The sequence below is a fragment of the Strongylocentrotus purpuratus genome, unplaced genomic scaffold (assembly GCF_000002235.5).
Source record: "Strongylocentrotus purpuratus isolate Spur 01 unplaced genomic scaffold, Spur_5.0 spur5_scaffold_16, whole genome shotgun sequence".
In the NCBI taxonomy this organism is placed as follows: Eukaryota; Metazoa; Echinodermata; class Echinoidea; order Camarodonta; family Strongylocentrotidae; genus Strongylocentrotus; species Strongylocentrotus purpuratus.
In genome coordinates, this window is record NW_022145601.1 from 819,923 (window position 1) to 839,227 (window position 19,305).

The window sequence follows — 19,305 nt, forward strand, 5'->3', positions numbered from 1 at the left end:
CGGTCGTTTGTCACCATGAAAAGCTCTAGTTCAGCCCATGTGCATCAAAAATGTAAAACTCCAAAGCTTCAACTCACTACTGTTTCTCAGGAGCCAAGCGCTACATGTACACCATGAACGTGCATCATCACACGCCTGCACAAACCATACTGCCCAAATCGCAGCGGACGAGATCAAACACAACAACTAATCACTTTTCCGAACCGACTCTCTTTATTATAAACATTACCTTCTTCCAACGATGCTTGCAGTATATGATATTCTCTTTATCACCAGCATCCCAATCACAACCTCAATCTACTTCAAGATCATCCATACCTTTCACGTTAAGATGTTGCCCAAACTACCTACTATAGTGTGATAACACTCTGTCTGGATTTGGATTTGATCTTGCAGACGAATCGATTCACTATGCGACTCCACCCACCTCGCACTTGCATTCATTCATGATAACAACGTGCAGTACCTCATCACTTATCTTCAGCAGTCACAAGCCCACACACCTCATCTCCCCGTCATTCACCATCCGTAGTCTGCACGCACAGAGTTTGAATTGACACTTAATTAAAATTCCTAAACGTAAAGCTTTGAGCAGAGCCTAATTCTGTCAGTCTCAGACTGTGTCGAATATCGCAGATCCTATGTAGTATGATGTCAGCCTTGCCTCAATAATATAAGGAGCTTCAACCACACATCTGATTGGTTTCATCGTGAAGACACTGTTACGCATAGACAGAAATAACCGTCTGATTTGGTCATTTCTTTTATAAAACTGACATTTGTTGACAATCGGAGGTCTAGTGAAGCCAGACGTAGTCTCAGTGGAACAACCGACGATTAGAGAGACTGAAGTTTTCGGTCTGTGTTACGCACAGCGACTGAAAAGAGTTTGTCCCAGCAAACTAACACATGGTAGTTTTTCTTTCTTTTTAAAGAATAGCATACTTTCATTCATGAGGGGCAAATCGTACCGGTGTCATTAATTATTGAAGAAAATGTTATCACATTTTCCCAAATTAGTTGAGGGGCCTTTTGTTTCGGGGAGCTTTTATTTTGTGACGCAAGGTAGGAGTTCAAATTTGTCGTGTATTAATAAAAATGTGTTTAATTCGTATAACAATTCTTAGAATTTTAATTCTGTGTTTAACAAATAATTAAAAACGGCTAAAAAAGAGAGCAAAATTGTTGTGTGTTTGTGTTTGATTAGACTTTTATTAGAGCTTGCCCAAAGCTTAGGTACAATACCATTTCTTAAACTACACAATATGATTATTTTCACAGAAATGAATACCCAAACAAAATACTCCACCGTTTTCGTAAGATAATCACATTTTATGCATAAATCGTTGTTAAGACAGTGCCCCGTTATAAATCATTGCATTCAACTTTTACCTGCATACGTAAAGGTGGAACAAACATTTTTCACCCCCTGTACAAACTAGGGGCTCGGGGGGTTCGCGCGACCCCCCCCCCCCGCGCCTTAAAAAGAGGGGGAGGTGTTGATTACAAAAATAATGGTGCTCCATACCCCCGCCCCCTCCCGTTGAGCAGCAACCAACAAGAACATTTGTGCTCAAGGGGTGTGCACCTCTTCAAAGTTCCTCTACTATTTAAATGTGCCCTCTTATAGAGGCTTACGTCAACTTTAATTGCACTGGAACCTAAATAATTGACAGGCTATCTACATGATCTACATAAGGATGACATTGAATGAGAAAATAGGCCCTATTGTAGAAATATGTCTTGACTGATGCCGTTGTTGAAGTTGAAGTTGAATGCCTGTTGTATTATCTAATGCCTTCATTAATGCTTTTGTTTAAATGTCAACTCACGTTGCTTGCTCGCAAATAATCTTCAGGCCTTTTAGTACGCAAACGTACGCACATTGTGCACACAAATAATATTCAGAAGTCAGCATGACTTGGTGTAATCCTTGAGCTCGATAATGTAGTACAAAACACGTGATATTTCACATTTCAATATGGATTGTTCTTTGTTGTTGTTTTTTCTCTCAATATTATATCATCACAGACTTGGAGTTAATGCTTCTCGGAAGCTTATTTCTTCTCGGAGAGAGCAATATCTCATTCATTAAAAAAAAGCATTCTTTCAAACAGAGGGGTTCATCTGAGTCATCGATTTCTCGAGTGTGAGAGAACATGCTTAAGGGTAGGCCAATATTTATTTATCTGATGCGACACTACGCGACTCTTGCTGGAAAAACTCTTCAATAGGAAGAGCGCCACCTGTAGGCTTTTTTTCCATTGACGACTCTTCAACTTACTTACTCCCACTTTGCCCTCTTTTTAAATTATGATTATTAATATCAAATCGTGAAAATCCGAAATATAACTCATCGACAACCCCCCCCCCCCTCCCCCTCTCTCTCTCTCTCTCTCTCTCTCTCCCTCTCTAGTCTCTCTCTCTCCTCTCTCTCTCTCCTCCCCCCTCTCTCTGTCTCTCTTCTCTCTCTCTCTCTATCTATACACCTCTCTATTTCTCTCTTCCCTCTCTCTGTCTTTCTCTCTCTTTCTCACTCTCCTTCTCTCTCTCTCCCTCTCTCTATCTCTCTCTTACCCTCTCTCTCTGTTGATCAACATTACAGCGACTGGTCCTCAAGCCGAGATACTGGGCGGCAAGCGCTGAAAACCACATTTCAGAATCTATCTAGCGGTTCGAGTCCCGCCGCCGCAGCACTAATGTCCTTCGGCAAGACATTAATCTACATTTGCCACACTCAACCCAGGTGAGGTACCTGGGAAGATAATTCCTTGAAATGCACTGTGCGCTGATAACGGCTGCCGTAGCTAAAGCTAGGGTGACAACAAAACTTTTGGGATAACTACTCGTGCCACTTGCATAACCGTCCTCAGAACAACTATCCCATATACTACCACTTATCTCTGTCTAATCTAGCCCAAGGACAATAATTATTAGAACCCATCATCAATTTTGTTGGTAATGCCTAGCTAGCTTGCACTAGCATCACCAGACGAGTTACTCCGAGAACAAAATTTCCTTCGACTTCTATCCCCCAGACTACCTCTATAGTACAACTATATTCCCTAGATGGATACGCTAATCCTAGGAGAAATAACCCAATGAATTGTTATCCCCGTAAAAACTACCGATGAACTACTACCTGCATGAACTGCCTTGCAAGACAAGCGACCCTTGGGACAACTCTCCCTTGACTAGCATCCTTGGGCGAACTAGCACTAGGTGAAATACACGATAGATTTCTATCCCCAGAAGAACTAGACCTGAACATCTAGGACCGTTTTCCCCTGGACTATGATCCTCGGGAAGACTACTTTGGAACAACTACCCTTGGGCTACCATTCCCGGACAAACAGACCCTAGGACAACTGTCACTAGACCACCATTTCCAGGAGACGGAAAAAACTACCTCTGGGACAACTAATCTCTAGACTACCATTCCTGGACAAACTTCGCCTGGGACAACTAACCTCTGTATTTGACCTACCGTCCTCGGACAAACTACCCCTATGAGAAATCCCCTCAATGTAGGGTAATTGGAATAATTATCATTAAGTGTTTTTCCTTGCGGTATTAAAATTGTGGTATTTTCCGAGATGATAGTCAAGTATAAAGTCGTCCAAATGAAGAGACGGTTTAGGTCTTTATTAGCCTACGGTTTACAAGAGAGATGTAATTGGACTTTATGTAAAGTGGTGGTGATGTATATATGTGATGAATCGCTTTTGCTAAGTATTCCTATACCCCTTGATTTTTTGGTTTAATATCTTAAAAAACTCACCAAACTTGTTAATATTCTGTCCTGGTCTATTCCTAATTAGCAATATTACAATATTCATGATTTATGATTATTATACCTTAATTTCATTTTAGTACACGAATATGGGAAATACGACTTCTTGGCAATGATAGTTATAATTTAATTGTATAACGTTATTCCTTTCTTATGTTCGAAGTAATTTGGATTACTGTAAACAGTTTTTGATTGTTGAAATGACCGAACATGTTGGTCCTCGTACTGTAAATAGTTATAATTGACTTGTAAATACCGGTTCAAACATGTAAAATGTAAACATTATATCATACAAAAGCCTGTACAAAAATGATGAACATTTGTTGCATTTAATAAAGTTTAGAAACGAAATTCGCAAACCAATTTAGCAGCCGTCTTTATATCTTCTTAGGGAATAGTGATGTATGAGTATGACTGTGCCCAGTGGCTGATCCAGGGGGGCGGGCCCGGGCCCCCTTCCCCTGGCCAAAAATGGGTTTTAAAAAGATGGTAACGTTAATTTTACCTTTAAAAAAGAAAGAAGACGGGGCCCCTCCCCTGGACAAAACAATTATTTTGTTGTTGTTGTTGCTCAAAGGGGGGGGGGTGAGTAAAAACAAAATAGAGCTTCATACCCCCCCCCCCCCCACGTTGAGCCAAAAAGAAAAATAGTGCTCACTTCCCCCCCCCCCCCCCCCCTTCCCGCTTATGTCTCAGCGAAGTGCTACTTTGCAAGATTAAGTATATTTAATATCCCCTAACCATTAGTAGTGCATTTTAATCATAAGGATGTCATCTCTATGATTTTAATACTGATGATATTAAAAAATTTCAATCATAACCATATACTCACAGAGGAAAATCCTGGATCCGCCACTGACTGTGCCCTCTAGTTTGTTAGTTATATGATTCGAAGAAATCATGTAATATTTATATGGGACTAGTTGTCGGTTCGTACATTTATACTGGGACGTTTTAGAACAGATTTCGTATGACTAACGTTGCAAAAGTGACAGTAAATGTACGTTCATTATTCTTTTACTCATTCGTCTCTTTTTTTCTTGTTCTTTTTCTGAAATACAATACAAATGATTGAATATTTGGTTAAATTTCCTTCTATACGTCCATTTTGTTCCTTAAAATACAATCATCATTTTGAAGAGCTTTTAAATAATATATTATGCATGTTTTTTCTTCTCCCTCTTGTTCTTCGTTTTCTTCCTCGTCTTCTTCTTCTTTTCCTGTTACTGCTTCTCCTTCTCTTCCTCCTCCCTCTATTCCTTCTCATTATCTAGTATGTTGAGTTTTATAATTGCTTCATCATTGCCATAGCCCCAACTATAGGGCCTTTGAAATCTCGCATCCTAAAATGTCATCGTCACTTTAGAGGGCCTGCCTATTTTAAGATTTACCCGACAAGAAAGAAAGAAAGGGAGAGTAACAAAGAGAGAGAGAGAGACTGTGTTAGAGTCATGGGGAAAATAGAGGAGTATTAGCTAAATTCTCTCAAATAAATTTCTATCAGACATTTCTATCACTTTGTGTATATCCACACGCTCTGTAGCCCCCCCCCCCCCCCCCACACACACACATTGTTTGCCCATGCACTTCATAGTATAAAAACACTTAACGGTCCAGTGATACCGCTAACGTCAATATCTATAACATGCAAGTTCAAAGGACTTCTTGCATATAATATTGGCATTCACATGTGGTTTGCAAACGATAAAATCTTGCAGACTCATGATTGTAGCCTTGTCCCAAGCAAACATGACCTTCTGATTATACCAATTTACTGATTTTAAAAGCGATTCTTACATTTTGGAAGCTCACAATCTCACGACCGTTCTGAGGATTATCTTATATGGATACACAGATAAAATTGTATAAATCTAAATTAAATGTGTATATGTAAACATTAGTCAATTAGTCTTATTAGGTCACACAACGTCCACTTTTTTTCTGGGCATACTATGGAAGCACACCCCGATCTTCTTCCTAATCCCAACCCAAAATATTTAATCCTCTCATAGTTTTCAACATCCTATAGAACTATGAGCTTAGGGGGGAAATGGAAAAAAAATGTACTCCAAGCATACCTTATGTCCTAAATATCCTTTTTAATGACTGTATCGTTGCTATTGTTGTTCTTTTCGGAAAAGGAAAGAGGGAAATCTACCCTTGCTTTTTGATCGTTTAAATCTCGAATTGCGGTGTCACAATTGAACCTCGCTATTTTCAGCAATGCTCTTTAAGAGACGTTTCTGGACCAAAGTCCAATATATAGTACAACCCCTCATCCTGACTTCCATTTGATTTGACTTTTGAGGTCGCAATCCTAGACCGTGTTTATGAACCATTTCAAAAGATGTCACGCATGGTATGTCAACCTAGTTTGAGAAAGAATTTTAAACAAAGCCATGCACAGATGTACGCTCTGAATACAGCAATGACTTGCAGAAGCATGTATTGACGTACCTGTAGATTTTTAGTGCTGTTTGATACTCATTTTTGTTGATCAACATGGGTATGGCGTGTGATCAGCCATTGATGACCGATAAGGGGCACTAGAAATATTAATTGACTGGATGAATATGCGAAAGGTATTGCGTCTCATTGTCTTTCTCCTCCCCCTCCAAGGCGCGGATCCACGGGCCTAATTCTTCCGGCCCGGCTATGGCAACCCCTTTGTGTAAAAACTAGATAAACTCAGTTTATCAGAAAAACTGTGTTTATCAATGATAAACTCAGTTTATCAACTGATGAACTGAGTTTTTCTGATAAACTGAGTTTATCAACTGATAAACTCTGTTTATCTGATAAACTCTGTTTATCTGTTGATAAACTGAGTTTATCATTGATAAACTCAGTTTTTCTTGATAAACTGGGTTTATCAACTGATAAACTGACATTTTCTGATAAACTGTGTTTATCTGTTGATAAACTGAGTTTATCTGAGAAAAACAGAGTTTATCTGAGAAAAACAGAGTTTATCTAGTTTTTACACAAAGGGCTTGCCATAGCCGGGCCGGAAGAATTAGGCCCGTGGATCCGCGCCTGCCCCTCCATTCCCTTCTCCGTCTCTCTCTCTCTCTCTTTCTCTCCCTCTCTCTCTCTCTATCTCCCCCTCCTCTCTCTCTCTCTATTTATCTCTCTCTCTATCTCTCTATCTCTACATAGGCATATATATATATATATATCTATGTTTCTATCTAGGCCTTTCTCACTCTGATTCTCACTTTCTCTCTTTTGTCGCCATTCGATTCGGGTGCATGTGCCCCCCCCCCCCCCTATGGCTGCGTCGATATATATTATTTGTTTTTCCTTACTAGCTTATTGTAGGGGAAATAGTGGATTTGGATTTGCCCCCCTCCCCCTGAAGAAATACCAATCAACCCCCCTCTACCCCCGCCAAAACAACAACAACAACAACATAACAATATTCAGAAAATGGGTGAACAGTTATCCCAGTTATCAGCAAAAAGTGCACAATTTCTTATTCGTACTGAGCAAACTGGACTTTAACAAGTGGCAAACGGTCATCGGTCTATTATCGTAAAGGAAATATAGCCTCTCGATTTGGCAATGTTCCATATAATTGTTTACCTTTCGATTGTCTGCTAGCTTGCTACGTGGATATTGTCGTTCATTTGAGAGTACGCTTTCTTCAGGGTAGAAGGAATTTATCCAGGATCTAGGATATCATTTGGAATATTATATCCAGGATCTAGGATATCATTTGGAATATTATATCCAGAATCAATCTAAAATACAACGTAAGTACGCATTTGTTGTTATTGCTCGTAACAATGATAGGAAGAAATATTAAATAAATTTAAATGTATTCCGACTTGTTTTGTTACTGTTTAGATGCAAAGGAGTTTAAATTTATCTTTCTCCAAATGCAAGAATACTGATTAGCATAGTTAGCTTAATTTTGGTAAATTGATGAAAGAGGTATTATGTGCTTCATATTTATCATTTCATTTTGAGATACTGGAAAAGCCTTTAAATTCCTTGATCTGAAATATACTCCGGGCTATATTACATCAAAGATGCAGTGTGATTTACACTTGGATTGGTTTAATTCTAAATCAAAGGTTTAGGGTAAGTTATATTTGCTCTAAGGCTGAAATTTGCGATTCGACTAAAATTCCTAATTGTCAGCGTATCAGTAATCGCTGGAATATATGTCGTTTAAATCCATTTGCCGTACACATTCAGCTTCACACATTTATGTAAATGACTTGAACACCAAAAGCTTGGGCTCAGCCCCCATCAGCCCCCCCCCCCCCTCCCACACCACAAACAGATTGTTGATTATAAATGATTTTACGCGAGGCACATGTGGGAAATTGAATGCAAGACCCCTCATGCACCCTCCCCGGAAAAAAATAACAAACAAGTTTGTGCAGATATCATGTAGAAAGAAAGTATGTAGTCTGACAGTAGCAAAGAAAACAATGTAATAGACTCTTCTGAACGACAGGAAAAAGGACGTTCTGGATTTCAAATTAGTAAATATCAAGTGGTTACTATAAGGGGTCAACTCACACTTCATGTGCGTCAAGACAGGCTTCTAGTAATGAAGATCGTATTTTATACATTTTACCTTTGGTATGGTATGGTATTTATTCCATTCTTCATAACAAAAGACATATACAAAACATACAGAGTATTACCCCCCCCCCCCAAAAAAAAAAAAAAAAAATTAAAAAAAAAAAATTGTAAATACATAAAATACACGTAGAAGGGTAACATTACATATAATAAGAATATAATAAAATTAACAAGGAAATAAGTTCAGAAGCAAATTTATGTCGAATGGGTGGTCAACATAAAAGAGCATTTAGCCTTGTTGAACGTTGACCCCTAAAGAAAGTACATAATTTACACCACATTAAGAAGAACAGGAAAGCAGGTGGAAGCAGTAAAAGGGACTAGGAAAACATAATACAGAAGGAAAAAAATATACGAATATATACTTCATAAATCAAATATGATACTCAAGTTGCCGAGTACAAATTTAATAAAAAAAAAACAATCGAAAGGAACGTTTAAAACTATATACAGAAGGTTGATTCTTTGGATATTTTGGAATAGTACTCCATATATGAGGATCTTTATCAATAGTAAAGCATTTAGTATTAAATATTTGTTCTTTAGATTCATCAATGTCCATCATGGGGTTCACAGAGGCGGAACCGGGATATTGGTTGCTTACTGGAGTAATTGGTCTTCTCACCGCTTGGTTGGTCAAACATCTGATAACCAGGCCCAAGAACCTTCCACCCGGACCCACTGGACTACCTCTCCTGGGTGTAGCCTGGCAAATCTTCAAGTACGTGCTTCTCATTACAGTATTTTAAAAGCTATAAACCCCCTTGTGTACCTAAAACTCTATCATTTATCTCTCCCGCCCCGACCCCCCCCCTCTCTCTCTCTCGATCTCTCTCTCTCCCTATATCTTTATCTTACTTTCATTTTCATTCAATCCGTCTCCTTTTGATAACGCTAGACCCTTTCCCATCTCCCCATCTGTCTCTGTCTCTCTCTTTCTCTCTCACATACACACACACGTTCTCTCTCTCTCTCTCTCTCTCTCTCACTTACTCTCTAACTATCTATCTATTTAAATATCTCCCCCCCCCCCTCTCTCTCTCTCTCTCTCTCACTGCCTCTTCTATCTCCCATACCTATATCGTATCTTGTTACCTCTTCTTCTTCTTCTTCTTCTTCTTCTTCTTCTTCTTGTTCTTCCTCCGCTATTTCGGAGATCAGCGATCCCATGGGCCGCAAGACATATAACTAAACAGGAGCACAAGGTAAACATCAAGGTAAACATCAAATTTTGACTCCGTTGCCGAAATATAATGTGTAATATTTTCTTGTCAATCGCAGGGGTGGGTCGGATCCTCTTGCTCTCTTCGCATCATGGTCCAAGAAGTACGGTGAGATCGTATCCTTCTACGTTGGTCCGAAGCCGATCGTCATCCTCAACTCCTACCCGGTCATCTTCGAAGCATTTCGTCATCCCGATCTCCAAGACCGACTCAGCAGCCGATTACTTCAAGAAATAATGGGATTAAAGAACAGCGGTAAGGATTGAATAAAATTGGCAAGTTATTTCCAGAAATATGATAACTCTTGTGCAATGGAAGATAGCCCTTCGTATAATAATTTTGAGTATCAAAGGAACTCCCAAGCCTCGAAAGGAACTTCCGAGATCCATCCGAGTAAATCAAAATAATCACCTTAACTCCTTTCAGTAAATGTCGAAACGAAATCGTCTTCTCGATGAAAGAAAAATAAAAAATAAATAAAAGAACATCATCAAGGGATCTAACATCTTTTAAAGCCCCGTCACTAATCCACTACTCATCTTGTGTAATTTCATTTTATTAGTCAGATTAAATTATAATATATATATAACCATGACAATCCTATCATCATGTTAAACTCCATGTTTGATATCTTCCAAAGGAATTGGTTTTTCTAACGGAGAAGTCTGGAAGGAGCAGCGAAAGTTCACCCACTCTGTATTCCGGAGTCTTGGTGTTGGTAAGAAGAGCTATGAGGATACCGTATCAGCCGAGATGATCCAGCTTTCTTCAGTCATCAAAGAAAAGAAAACTTCTCCTTTTGACCCCAGCACTCTCTTTGTGCAAGCCGTTTCCAACATCATTTGCTCTATCATCTTCGGAACACAGTACACATACGACGACGACGCATTCAAGAAAGTAAGCTGAATATGTATCATCCTGACGTTCACTGATAATTCCTGTGGATTGTCACATCTGTACTTGAATGACAGTTTGTGAAATCATATTAAAGATGATCAATTTTAGTCAAACTGATTTTAAGGCAGCCTCTATGTCGCCCATATTCTCTCTCTCTCTCTCTCTCTCTTTCTCTCACCCAGTGGTGGATCCAGGGGGGCGGCCCCCTCTCCTGGCGCTCAAGGGCGCGGTGGATGTTGAGAAGAAAAAAATCACTGTTCCCTTCCCCGTTGAGCAAAAAAAAAAATGAGTGCTCACTATCCCCCCCCCCTTCCGAGAGATGGCGTTATTCCATATTGTATTCATCATGTTCATTATTTACATCTCGTCTGTTTGGAACCAGAAGGGCGTTAACTCTGTGCAAGTTAATATGAATTAACGCTCTTCTGTCTCCAAACCTGGGAAGGAACGACTATAATACATGTATCCTACGACCACCAGGTTCCCCCAACTCTTTATACAAGATAGTAAGAGTTCTGCTTTCCTTATTGTCACACACATCATTCTTAAATAGCCTAAGACATCATTTTTTTTCTCTTTATATAGATTTTGCATCTCGTGAACTTGAACGTAAAATTGTCGGGAGGGGGCGGATCGTTTTTGTTTCTTCCCATTCCTGGTATTTCCAAGATTCCGTTTGGTAAAATGAAGCTCATGACAAACACAATTCGGAGCTTGAACGCCTTCATCCAGTCTCAGATTGAGTCTCATGAAAAGAATTGGGATCCAGAAAATCAGAGGGATTTCATCGACCAGTACCTCAATAAGTTGGATGAAACCAAGGTGAGTGAAAGCAACTATTAAAGATAGATGCGTTTACATTCTACAATTCTTTGTTTTAGTGGTCATACGATTTATGGTTCCTATACGTTCTATTTGTTCTGCTTTTCGTTGGTCCAATCCTAATACTAAACCTAACCTTAAAATTCACCTTAACCCTAAAACTTACTCCCGCCCTCAACTTTCTAATGGGACGTAGGACAAACAGGTTTCAAAGAAGTATGTAAAAATCATGGGACAACCACAGTTTGTTCACGAAGTCCATATTATTAAATTGTTTCTGCATCCAACATGTTATGTCATTATTCACAGTGGATACTTTCACAAAATCAGAAGAACTAAATACAAAGTATGACCAGGGAGGTGATACCCTGGTATGACAAATGTGAACCACAGTGTATTGATATCGGCAACGCTCTGAGGCGCTACAAAAATCACCTGTTAGTATTCTGTTAGTGACACGTATCACAATTAAACAAATACCAGAACGTTGCATGCACTCTTAAGGCGGCCCTATTAACAAAACGTTATTAAAGGCAATTCTTTCTGCTTTCGGCTGCTTTCAGGACACAATTTCTTCATTCAACAAACTCAATTTAACCGGTTGTATCGCCGATCTCTTCCTTGCTGGGTCTGACACGACGGCTACTACCCTCAAGTGGTGCATCCTCTTTATGATGGCCTACCCACAGGTTCAGTCACGTGTTCAAGATGAACTTGATCACGTGGTTGGCAGAGAACGAATCCCAAGGCTGGATGATATCAAAGATCAAAGACTCTGGGGCCTTCAAACCTGAAAGGTTTCTGACCGCAGATGGAGAGCTTATCAAGAGAGATGAACTCATCTTTTTCAGCAGTGGTAAGTCAAGTTTATTGGCAGTTATTCGCCACGTGATGAATATTAAGAAACACATCATTTATTCTTTCGGACAAAAGACCAATATAACCTGCTTTCTCAAACTTATGATAATGTAAGATTGAGCCCAGTGATCAACTGGAATGTTCCATTTTGATATAAAGATTAAAAAATTACCAACATAATGGCTGAAACTTCTGAGTGCAAGAAATGGAGAGAGTTTTTTTAGTAGTGAAGAAGCAAGAAGGGATGTACATTGTATATTGGAGATAATGAGAGGGTTGATTATAAAATCCATTTCTTTCTCCTTCTCCGTCGATCATCCACACGCCGCCCCCTCTCTCTCTTTCTCTTTTTCTCCCCCTCTCTCTCCCTCTCTCTCTTTCTCTCCCTGTCTCTCTCTCTGTGTCTCTCTCTTTCCCTTCCTCTCCCTCTCTTTCATTGTTCATTCATACAATTCCCAGGTCGCCGTGCCTGTCCTGGAGAGCAGCTAGCCCGGATGGAGACATTCTTGGGTTTTACAAGCCTCCTTCAACGATTCACCTTCAAGAAACCTGACAACTCACTCACCCTGTTCCCTACATGACATGTGCTGTAGTAAGAGAATGAAAGTGAAAGAAAATCCATTAAAGTTACAGTCATAAGGTACGGTAATAAGGAAACATGGATTCTAAGAGAATCAAAAGGAACCTACACTCAAATTCCAAGGTGATAAATGATATCTGCCAAATGGTTAAGGTACAAAATTACTAAAAGCTAAATAATGAAACAAAAACAGATGTTAAAATCGAGCTGGTCAACCATAGTCATAGGTGGTCATAGTTGTCTAAAGTTATGAATTGAAGTTTTTCAGTTAATGAGCTTGCGGGCAGTCATTGTTACTTGACATTTTCTGGTCCAAATATACAGCATACTGCATTTTAAGCGCTTTTTTTCATCGAAATATAACTCAATCACCACATCTCAAGTTTAGCTGTACCCCTTATAGAAAAGAGATAATGTTTCAAGTTGAAATGTCTTTTTTCTTACCTCTTTTCATGAAATGATTGTGAGAATGTGAATTATTCTTGCTAAATAACGTTGATATCTTCTTGGAACGTTATTGATCAATCTCTGTAACTCATAAGATTGATTAATACAGTTTTTAAAATATATTAACTTTTATCTATTGTCGATATATATATCTCAAAGAGTAGACGCGATGCTTTTAAACGAGCCTATCCATACTTCTAAGATCTTCCAAATTTTGTTGTCACATTGTTGCTCATAATCATAATGTTGTGTTCTTATTACAGGAATCGAGCAGTTCAGGGGAGAAAATAGGGGAGAAAATGTTGCAAGATTATCGTGATCTGATATAGAAAAATGATGCTCGCGTTACTCGTAACTATTGTAACGCCTGGAAATCGAGCAATAATTTAAATGTCACTTCAGTCGAAAAATTTCATTAAAGGGGCACGTTCCCGCCAGTGTAGTTATCACTGCTCTAGTCATCGCCATCTTGGTTCCGAAGATCGACTTCTAATTTGCATACAGCTGTCAATCAAAGTACGCGCGGCCTGGCCTGCCTTCGCCAAGCCAGCTGATCGCTGCCGATTGTGACGCCACGAAAGTGGGTGGAAACAGCAGCCGAATCTTAGAGCCGAACTGCGATTGGTATTACTTCGGCACATGAATGCGATAATAGGCATTGTGCGGGCATTCGGAACATGCCATCTGCGTAAGAGCCGTATTCTGTTGGTGTCAATAGGCAGCTAGCACCGTCCGCCAGCGGGTACGTATTTAGAACGCCCTCTGGAATACGGGGAACATGCCCCTTTAATTGATTATATGTATCATTTCCTTGTTAACTGGCGGATAATAATATGTTAGTAATGAAATGTCTCCTTTTTTTGTGATTTATGTATTTTTTTACTCCCTTTTTACACGTTCGTGACTTTTTTTTGAAAAATCAACTCAAGGGCGATTTCAATACCTGTTGTACATCCCATAGAAACCATGTTCGGGTTTAATACGTCGTTGTCATGTGAGCACATTTTAATAGGTGACGCAAGAGCCTTTTGATATTGCTCTAGGTCGATTTTTCTAAACCAATAGTTCCTTTTCTTGTATAATGTAAACGTCATTGTATAAAATGAATTGCTGTATTGCTATTGATAAATAAATCAACAACACAAATCAAACTATTCTCACCACGAGTGATTTTGTCTTGGAATCACACCCTTAGTAGATGGTATTAGAAGGAGGATGGAGTAGAATAAGATAGGGTGGTAGTAGAGGTAGAATGGCAGTAGAAGTAGGGTGGTAGTAAGGGAAGGATGGTAATAGAATAAGGGGTGGTAGTAGAAGTAGGATTTTACGCACAGATAGAACGGTAATACTAATAGAAGTAAGGTGGTGGTGGTACAGACTACAGGTAGGAATGTGGTAGATGTAGGGTGTTGGTAGGGGTAGGCTGGTGGTAGGGGGTAAATGATGGTAGAGGCAGGCTCGTGGTTGGGGTAGGTGGTAGGTGGAGGTAGGTGGTGGTAGGGGTAAGTGGTGGTGGAGGTAGGCTGGTGGTAGGGGCAGGTGGTGGTGGAGGTAGGCTGGTGGTAGGGGTAGGTGAAGGTGGAGGTAGGCTGGTGGTAGGGGTAGGTGGTGGTCGAGGTAGGTAATGGTGGAGGTAGGTGGTGGTAGGGGTAGGTCGTGATGGAAGTAGGTGGTGGTGGTGGTAGGGGTAGGTGGTGGTGGAGGTAGGCTGGTGGTAGGGGTAGGTGGTGGTGGAGGTAGGCTGGTGGTAGGGGTAGGTGGTGGTGGAGGTAGGCTGGTGGTAGGGGTAGGTGGTGGTGGAGGTAGGCTGGTGGTAGGGGTAGGTGGTGGTGGAGGTAGGCTGGTGGTAGGGGTAGGTGGTGGTAGGGGTAGGTGGTGGTGGAGGTAGGTGGTGGTGGATGTAGGTGGTGGTGGGGGTAGGTGGTGGTGGAGGTAGGCTGGTGGTAGGGGTAGGTGGTGGTGGAGGTAGGCTGGTGGTAGGTGGTGGTGGAGGTAGGCTGGTGGTAGGGGTAGGTGGTGGTGGAGGTAGGCTGGTGGTAGGGGTAGGTGGTGGTGGAGGTAGGCTGGTGGTAGGGGTAGGTGATGGTGGAGGTAGGCTGGTGGTAGGTGGTGGTGGAGGTAGGCTGGTGGTAGGGGTAGGTGGTGGTGGAGGTAGGCTGGTGGTAGGGGTAGGTGATGGTGGAGGTAGGTGGTGGTAGGGATAGGTGGGGGTAGGGGTAGGTGGTGGTGGAGGTAGGTGGTGGTGGAGGTAGGTGGTGGTGGGGGTAGGTGGTGGTGGAGGTAGGCTGGTGGTAGGGGTAGGTGGTGGTGGAGGTAGGCTGGTGGTAGGGGTAGGTGGTGGTGGAGGTAGGCTGGTGGTAGGGGTAGGGGATGGTGGTGGTAGGTGGTGGTAGGGGTAGGTGGTGGTAGGGGTAGGTGGTGGTGGAGGTAGGTGGTGGTGGATGTAGGTGGTGGTGGGGGTAGGTGATGGTGGAGGTAGGCTGGTGGTAGGGGTAGGTGGTGGTGGAGGTAGGCTGGTGGTAGGGGTATGTGGTGGTGGAGGTAGGCTGGTGGTAGGGGTAGGTGGTGGTGGAGGTAGGCTGGTGGTAGGGGTAGGGGATGGTGGTGGTAGGTGGTGGTAGGGGTAGGTGGTGGTAGGGGTAGGTGGTGGTGGAGGTAGGTGGTGGTAGAGGTAGGTGGTGGTGGAGGTAGGCTGGTGGTAGGGGTAGGTGGTGGTGGAGGTAGGTAGTGGTAGAGGTAGGTGGTGGTGGAGGTAGGTGGTGGTGGAGGTATGGAGATGGTAGAATAGGATCGTAATAGGGGTAGGATAGTCTAAGAGGTAGTTAGAGTAGAAGAAGATGTAGGGTGGTAATAGGGGAATGATGGTAGTAGGAGGATGGAGTAGAAGTAGGTTCATATTAGAGGTAGGATGATGGTAGAGTAGTATCGTAATAGGGGTAGGATAGTCTAAGAGGTAGTCAGAGTAGAAGAAGATGTAGGATGGTAATAGAGGATGGGTGATAGAGTGTAACGGCAGTTGAATTAGAAGAACTACTGTATTAGGAAAAAAATACGAGATAAAGAAAGGTAGCAGATGACAGATACAAACACACACGTGCAAACGCACGCACACACATACAAACACACACATACACATATATACGCAAACCCACACACACAAGCTCGCACGACACACATGTACACTCACACGCACAGAAACACACGTATGGCTTGTTGTTAAAAATTGATTGAGAAAATAGATCTATAATATAATAACCTATCTTAGTTACTGTCAAACGTTAATGTCATGTAACAATCATACTAGCTTCAACCTTTTCCACTTTTTTTTCTAGTTCTTGGACGGGGTCACGTTGGATAAAAAGTCCAACATGTTATACTTATCGTACCATAGCCAGACATTGTAAAATCTCTTTTACAAGTTCAGCTATTTATTGCTCAAATGTTCTTATTTTCAATGTTATCTATGCCTTTGTTTGAGCATATAGAAAGTAACACCATCCGGTGTTCGATTTATCCCTCTATTAATTTCATTGACCTTTTTTTTCCTCAAAATGATAGAGTTCAATACTTTTGTTGGCTAGCTGCAAAAAGATAAGCCATGAAAAGTCTCTTTTACTTACTGAATTATATTTTGTCACAAACTTGATAACAAAGATGATATAGTTCATGTAGGGTACACATGAACAATGGTGCGCCCTTTAGTATTTGAAGCGATGCCCAAAACAGGCGCCACTTAATCAAAAGGGAAACCCAAGAGAATTTAACAGAGAATACCAGGCAGAATAATGTACGGTATTTACTTGCAGGGTCGGAACAACAGTGCTTAAATGGCACAGTATAAACTTGTCATCACAAAAATGTGCATGCAACTAGATCCGATCATGCAAAAAACTCAATTGATCTACAACAGACTTGAATTGTGTTTTGTCTCCTTCCAAACAATGTACATAATTATGTTACTTTAATACTGGAATCATAGATGATAAAGTACAGTAACCCTTTACTGAAATGCAAAATACGTCATGTAAGCAGAAAATAAACAAGTCGAGAAGGCTGAAGGCAGCTATCATTTGGTTTTGACGTGTGTCGTTTTTAACGGGTCGACATTCTAAGTACCTGTAAAAATCCTTATTTATTACAATACTTAGCAGTGTTTATCACAAAGCTTTCTCAAATGAATGTATTCAACCGATATGACCACTGAAGTAGAAGGAGCTGGCTAAGGCCTAAGTTGGCAATGGGGGGAAATGTGTTTATTAATATACGAACTTGTCCATTATATTTGTTTGTATTGTATGCATTCAAATGTGTAATCGAGGCAATGCCGTAATTACCTCAGTGTAAACTCATATGAAATTTAAACCGAATTAATGTATGCTGTTCCATGGCCACCTTGGTGCAGATATCTATTTATAATGATAGAATACACATGTTCTCCCCTTTCGTCGGAGGGGGGGGGGGGCGTTTTCATACCTTCTTGGATTGATATTATATACGTTACCTTGCTTTCTCCATTCAATGTGTAACTATGAATCGTGGTAAATATTGATACAAATTCATGTGTATCCGAGTCCAAAGAAGCTGGTTAACGTTCAAAGAGACGCCTTCCAGGCGACCTAGGCTGAGTGTCTTACCCAAGGCCACTACACCATGTTGACTTCTTTTCAACCAGGACTTCCATGAAGAAGACTTTGTAAAAATGTATTTGGTAAGACATGCACTCTCAATGTACTCCAGTCCAATGCACCGGATAAATACTGTTGACAGGAAATAATTCACCATCATATTTACCTCCATTACTGTGATCATCATAATCACTAAAATACTGGACACATCATCGTCGTCGTTAATATCACAATTTTGTCCTCACATTCCCTCATTATTTTACCATAACTAGTGCCATAATCAGAGTTAGTAATTATTTTTTTCATGAATAATTCAACTATTAAAGGATATGAATCAGCGTCCTCCACGCATCGTTTAAGCATTTTATTTTGTAGTAAGATACGTCATTAGGGGGCAAATTTATGCTTCGTTATATAATACGAGTTGTCTCATAAAACATGTAAAACATGAACTGTTTGTCCATCTTTGTGCCAGACGATTTCCCTCCTTGAAAATGTTTCTACGTAGTCTGAAAGTATGTATTACAGTGGAATAGGAATGGCAGATATTTCCACCCTTTATTTTAGAGTGAAAGGGAAGGGGGGGTCAAAAATGCACTCGCTTTATATTTATTGAAATATTAATGATTGCCCCCCCCCCAAAAAAAAAAAAAAAAAAAAAAAAAAAGGAGGAATGAGAGGATCCTAACGGTGGAATAGGAATGGCGGATATTTCAATTACGATTTAGTTCACTGCACAGGACTTTGGAACTTGTTGCAAACTACAAAAATAACAACTGCACACTGCGAGAAAGAAAACCCAAGTGTATGGTGCCTGCTTAATGCTAGTAACATGCATAATGCGATAGTTGCATTAGAAGTACGACTGTAGTAGAAAAAAGTACGAGATATATAGAAAGGTAGCAGATGAAGGATTCCCACACACACACACACACACACACATACACGTATGGGTAGCATTCCACCGTTGTTGAAAAGTGATTGAGAAAATCGATCTATGATATAAAATAATAACCTTTATTGTGGACACTGTCAAATGTTAATGTCATGTTATAATCATACTGGTGATAACCTTTTCTACCTTTTTTTAATTCTTGAACGGGATCACGTGGGATAAAAGCCCAAAACTGATACTTATCGTACCAAAGCCAGCAATTTTAAAATCTCTTTTTCATGTTCAGCCTTTTATTGCTCAAATGTTCCTATTTCTAATGTTATCTTTACCTTTGGTTGAGCATATAGAAAGTAAAACTATCCGGTGTTCGATTCATCCCTCTCTACATTTCATTCACCTTGTAACGATATTTTCCCCCTCAAAATGATAGATTTCAATACTTTTTGTTGGCTAAGTGTAAAGGAATAAGCAATGAAGTCACTTTTAATTAGTGAATTATATTTTTAAACATTTGTGCAAGACGATTTCTCTCCTTGAAAATGTTTATACGTTGTCTGAATGTATGT

At 40.4% G+C, this 19,305-nt stretch overlaps 2 protein-coding genes across 4 annotated transcripts; one reads left to right on the forward strand and one right to left on the reverse strand.

The window, feature by feature from the left end:
- Positions 1-7,429: 7,429 nt before the first annotated feature.
- LOC763739 (cytochrome P450 2J5-like) lies at positions 7,430-12,740 on the forward strand. Of its 3 annotated transcripts, XR_004064291.1 has the most exons (7): positions 7,430-7,548; positions 8,939-9,113; positions 9,674-9,870; positions 10,256-10,512; positions 11,098-11,334; positions 11,898-12,190; positions 12,652-12,740. XR_004064291.1 is itself a non-coding variant. In XM_030986508.1 (6 exons), exons 2-6 carry the CDS (start codon positions 8,947-8,949, stop codon positions 12,126-12,128), a joined length of 1,089 nt encoding a protein of 362 aa, XP_030842368.1. In that variant the 5' UTR covers positions 7,430-7,548; positions 8,939-8,946; the 3' UTR covers positions 12,129-12,295. The 3 variants fall into 3 exon arrangements, 1 of the variants encoding a protein (XP_030842368.1); XM_030986508.1 differs by lacking the exon at positions 12,652-12,740 and having other exon boundaries at positions 11,898-12,295; XR_004064292.1 differs by lacking the exon at positions 7,430-7,548 and having other exon boundaries at positions 8,581-9,113.
- Positions 12,741-14,597: 1,857 nt separating this feature from the next.
- On the reverse strand, positions 14,598-18,016 carry LOC115924797 (mucin-2-like). Its single transcript, XM_030987628.1, has 3 exons — positions 18,011-18,016; positions 15,506-15,798; positions 14,598-15,375 (listed from the first exon to the last, which is right to left on the reverse strand). Exons 1-3 carry the CDS (start codon positions 18,014-18,016, stop codon positions 14,598-14,600), a joined length of 1,077 nt encoding a protein of 358 aa, XP_030843488.1.
- Positions 18,017-19,305: the final 1,289 nt, after the last annotated feature.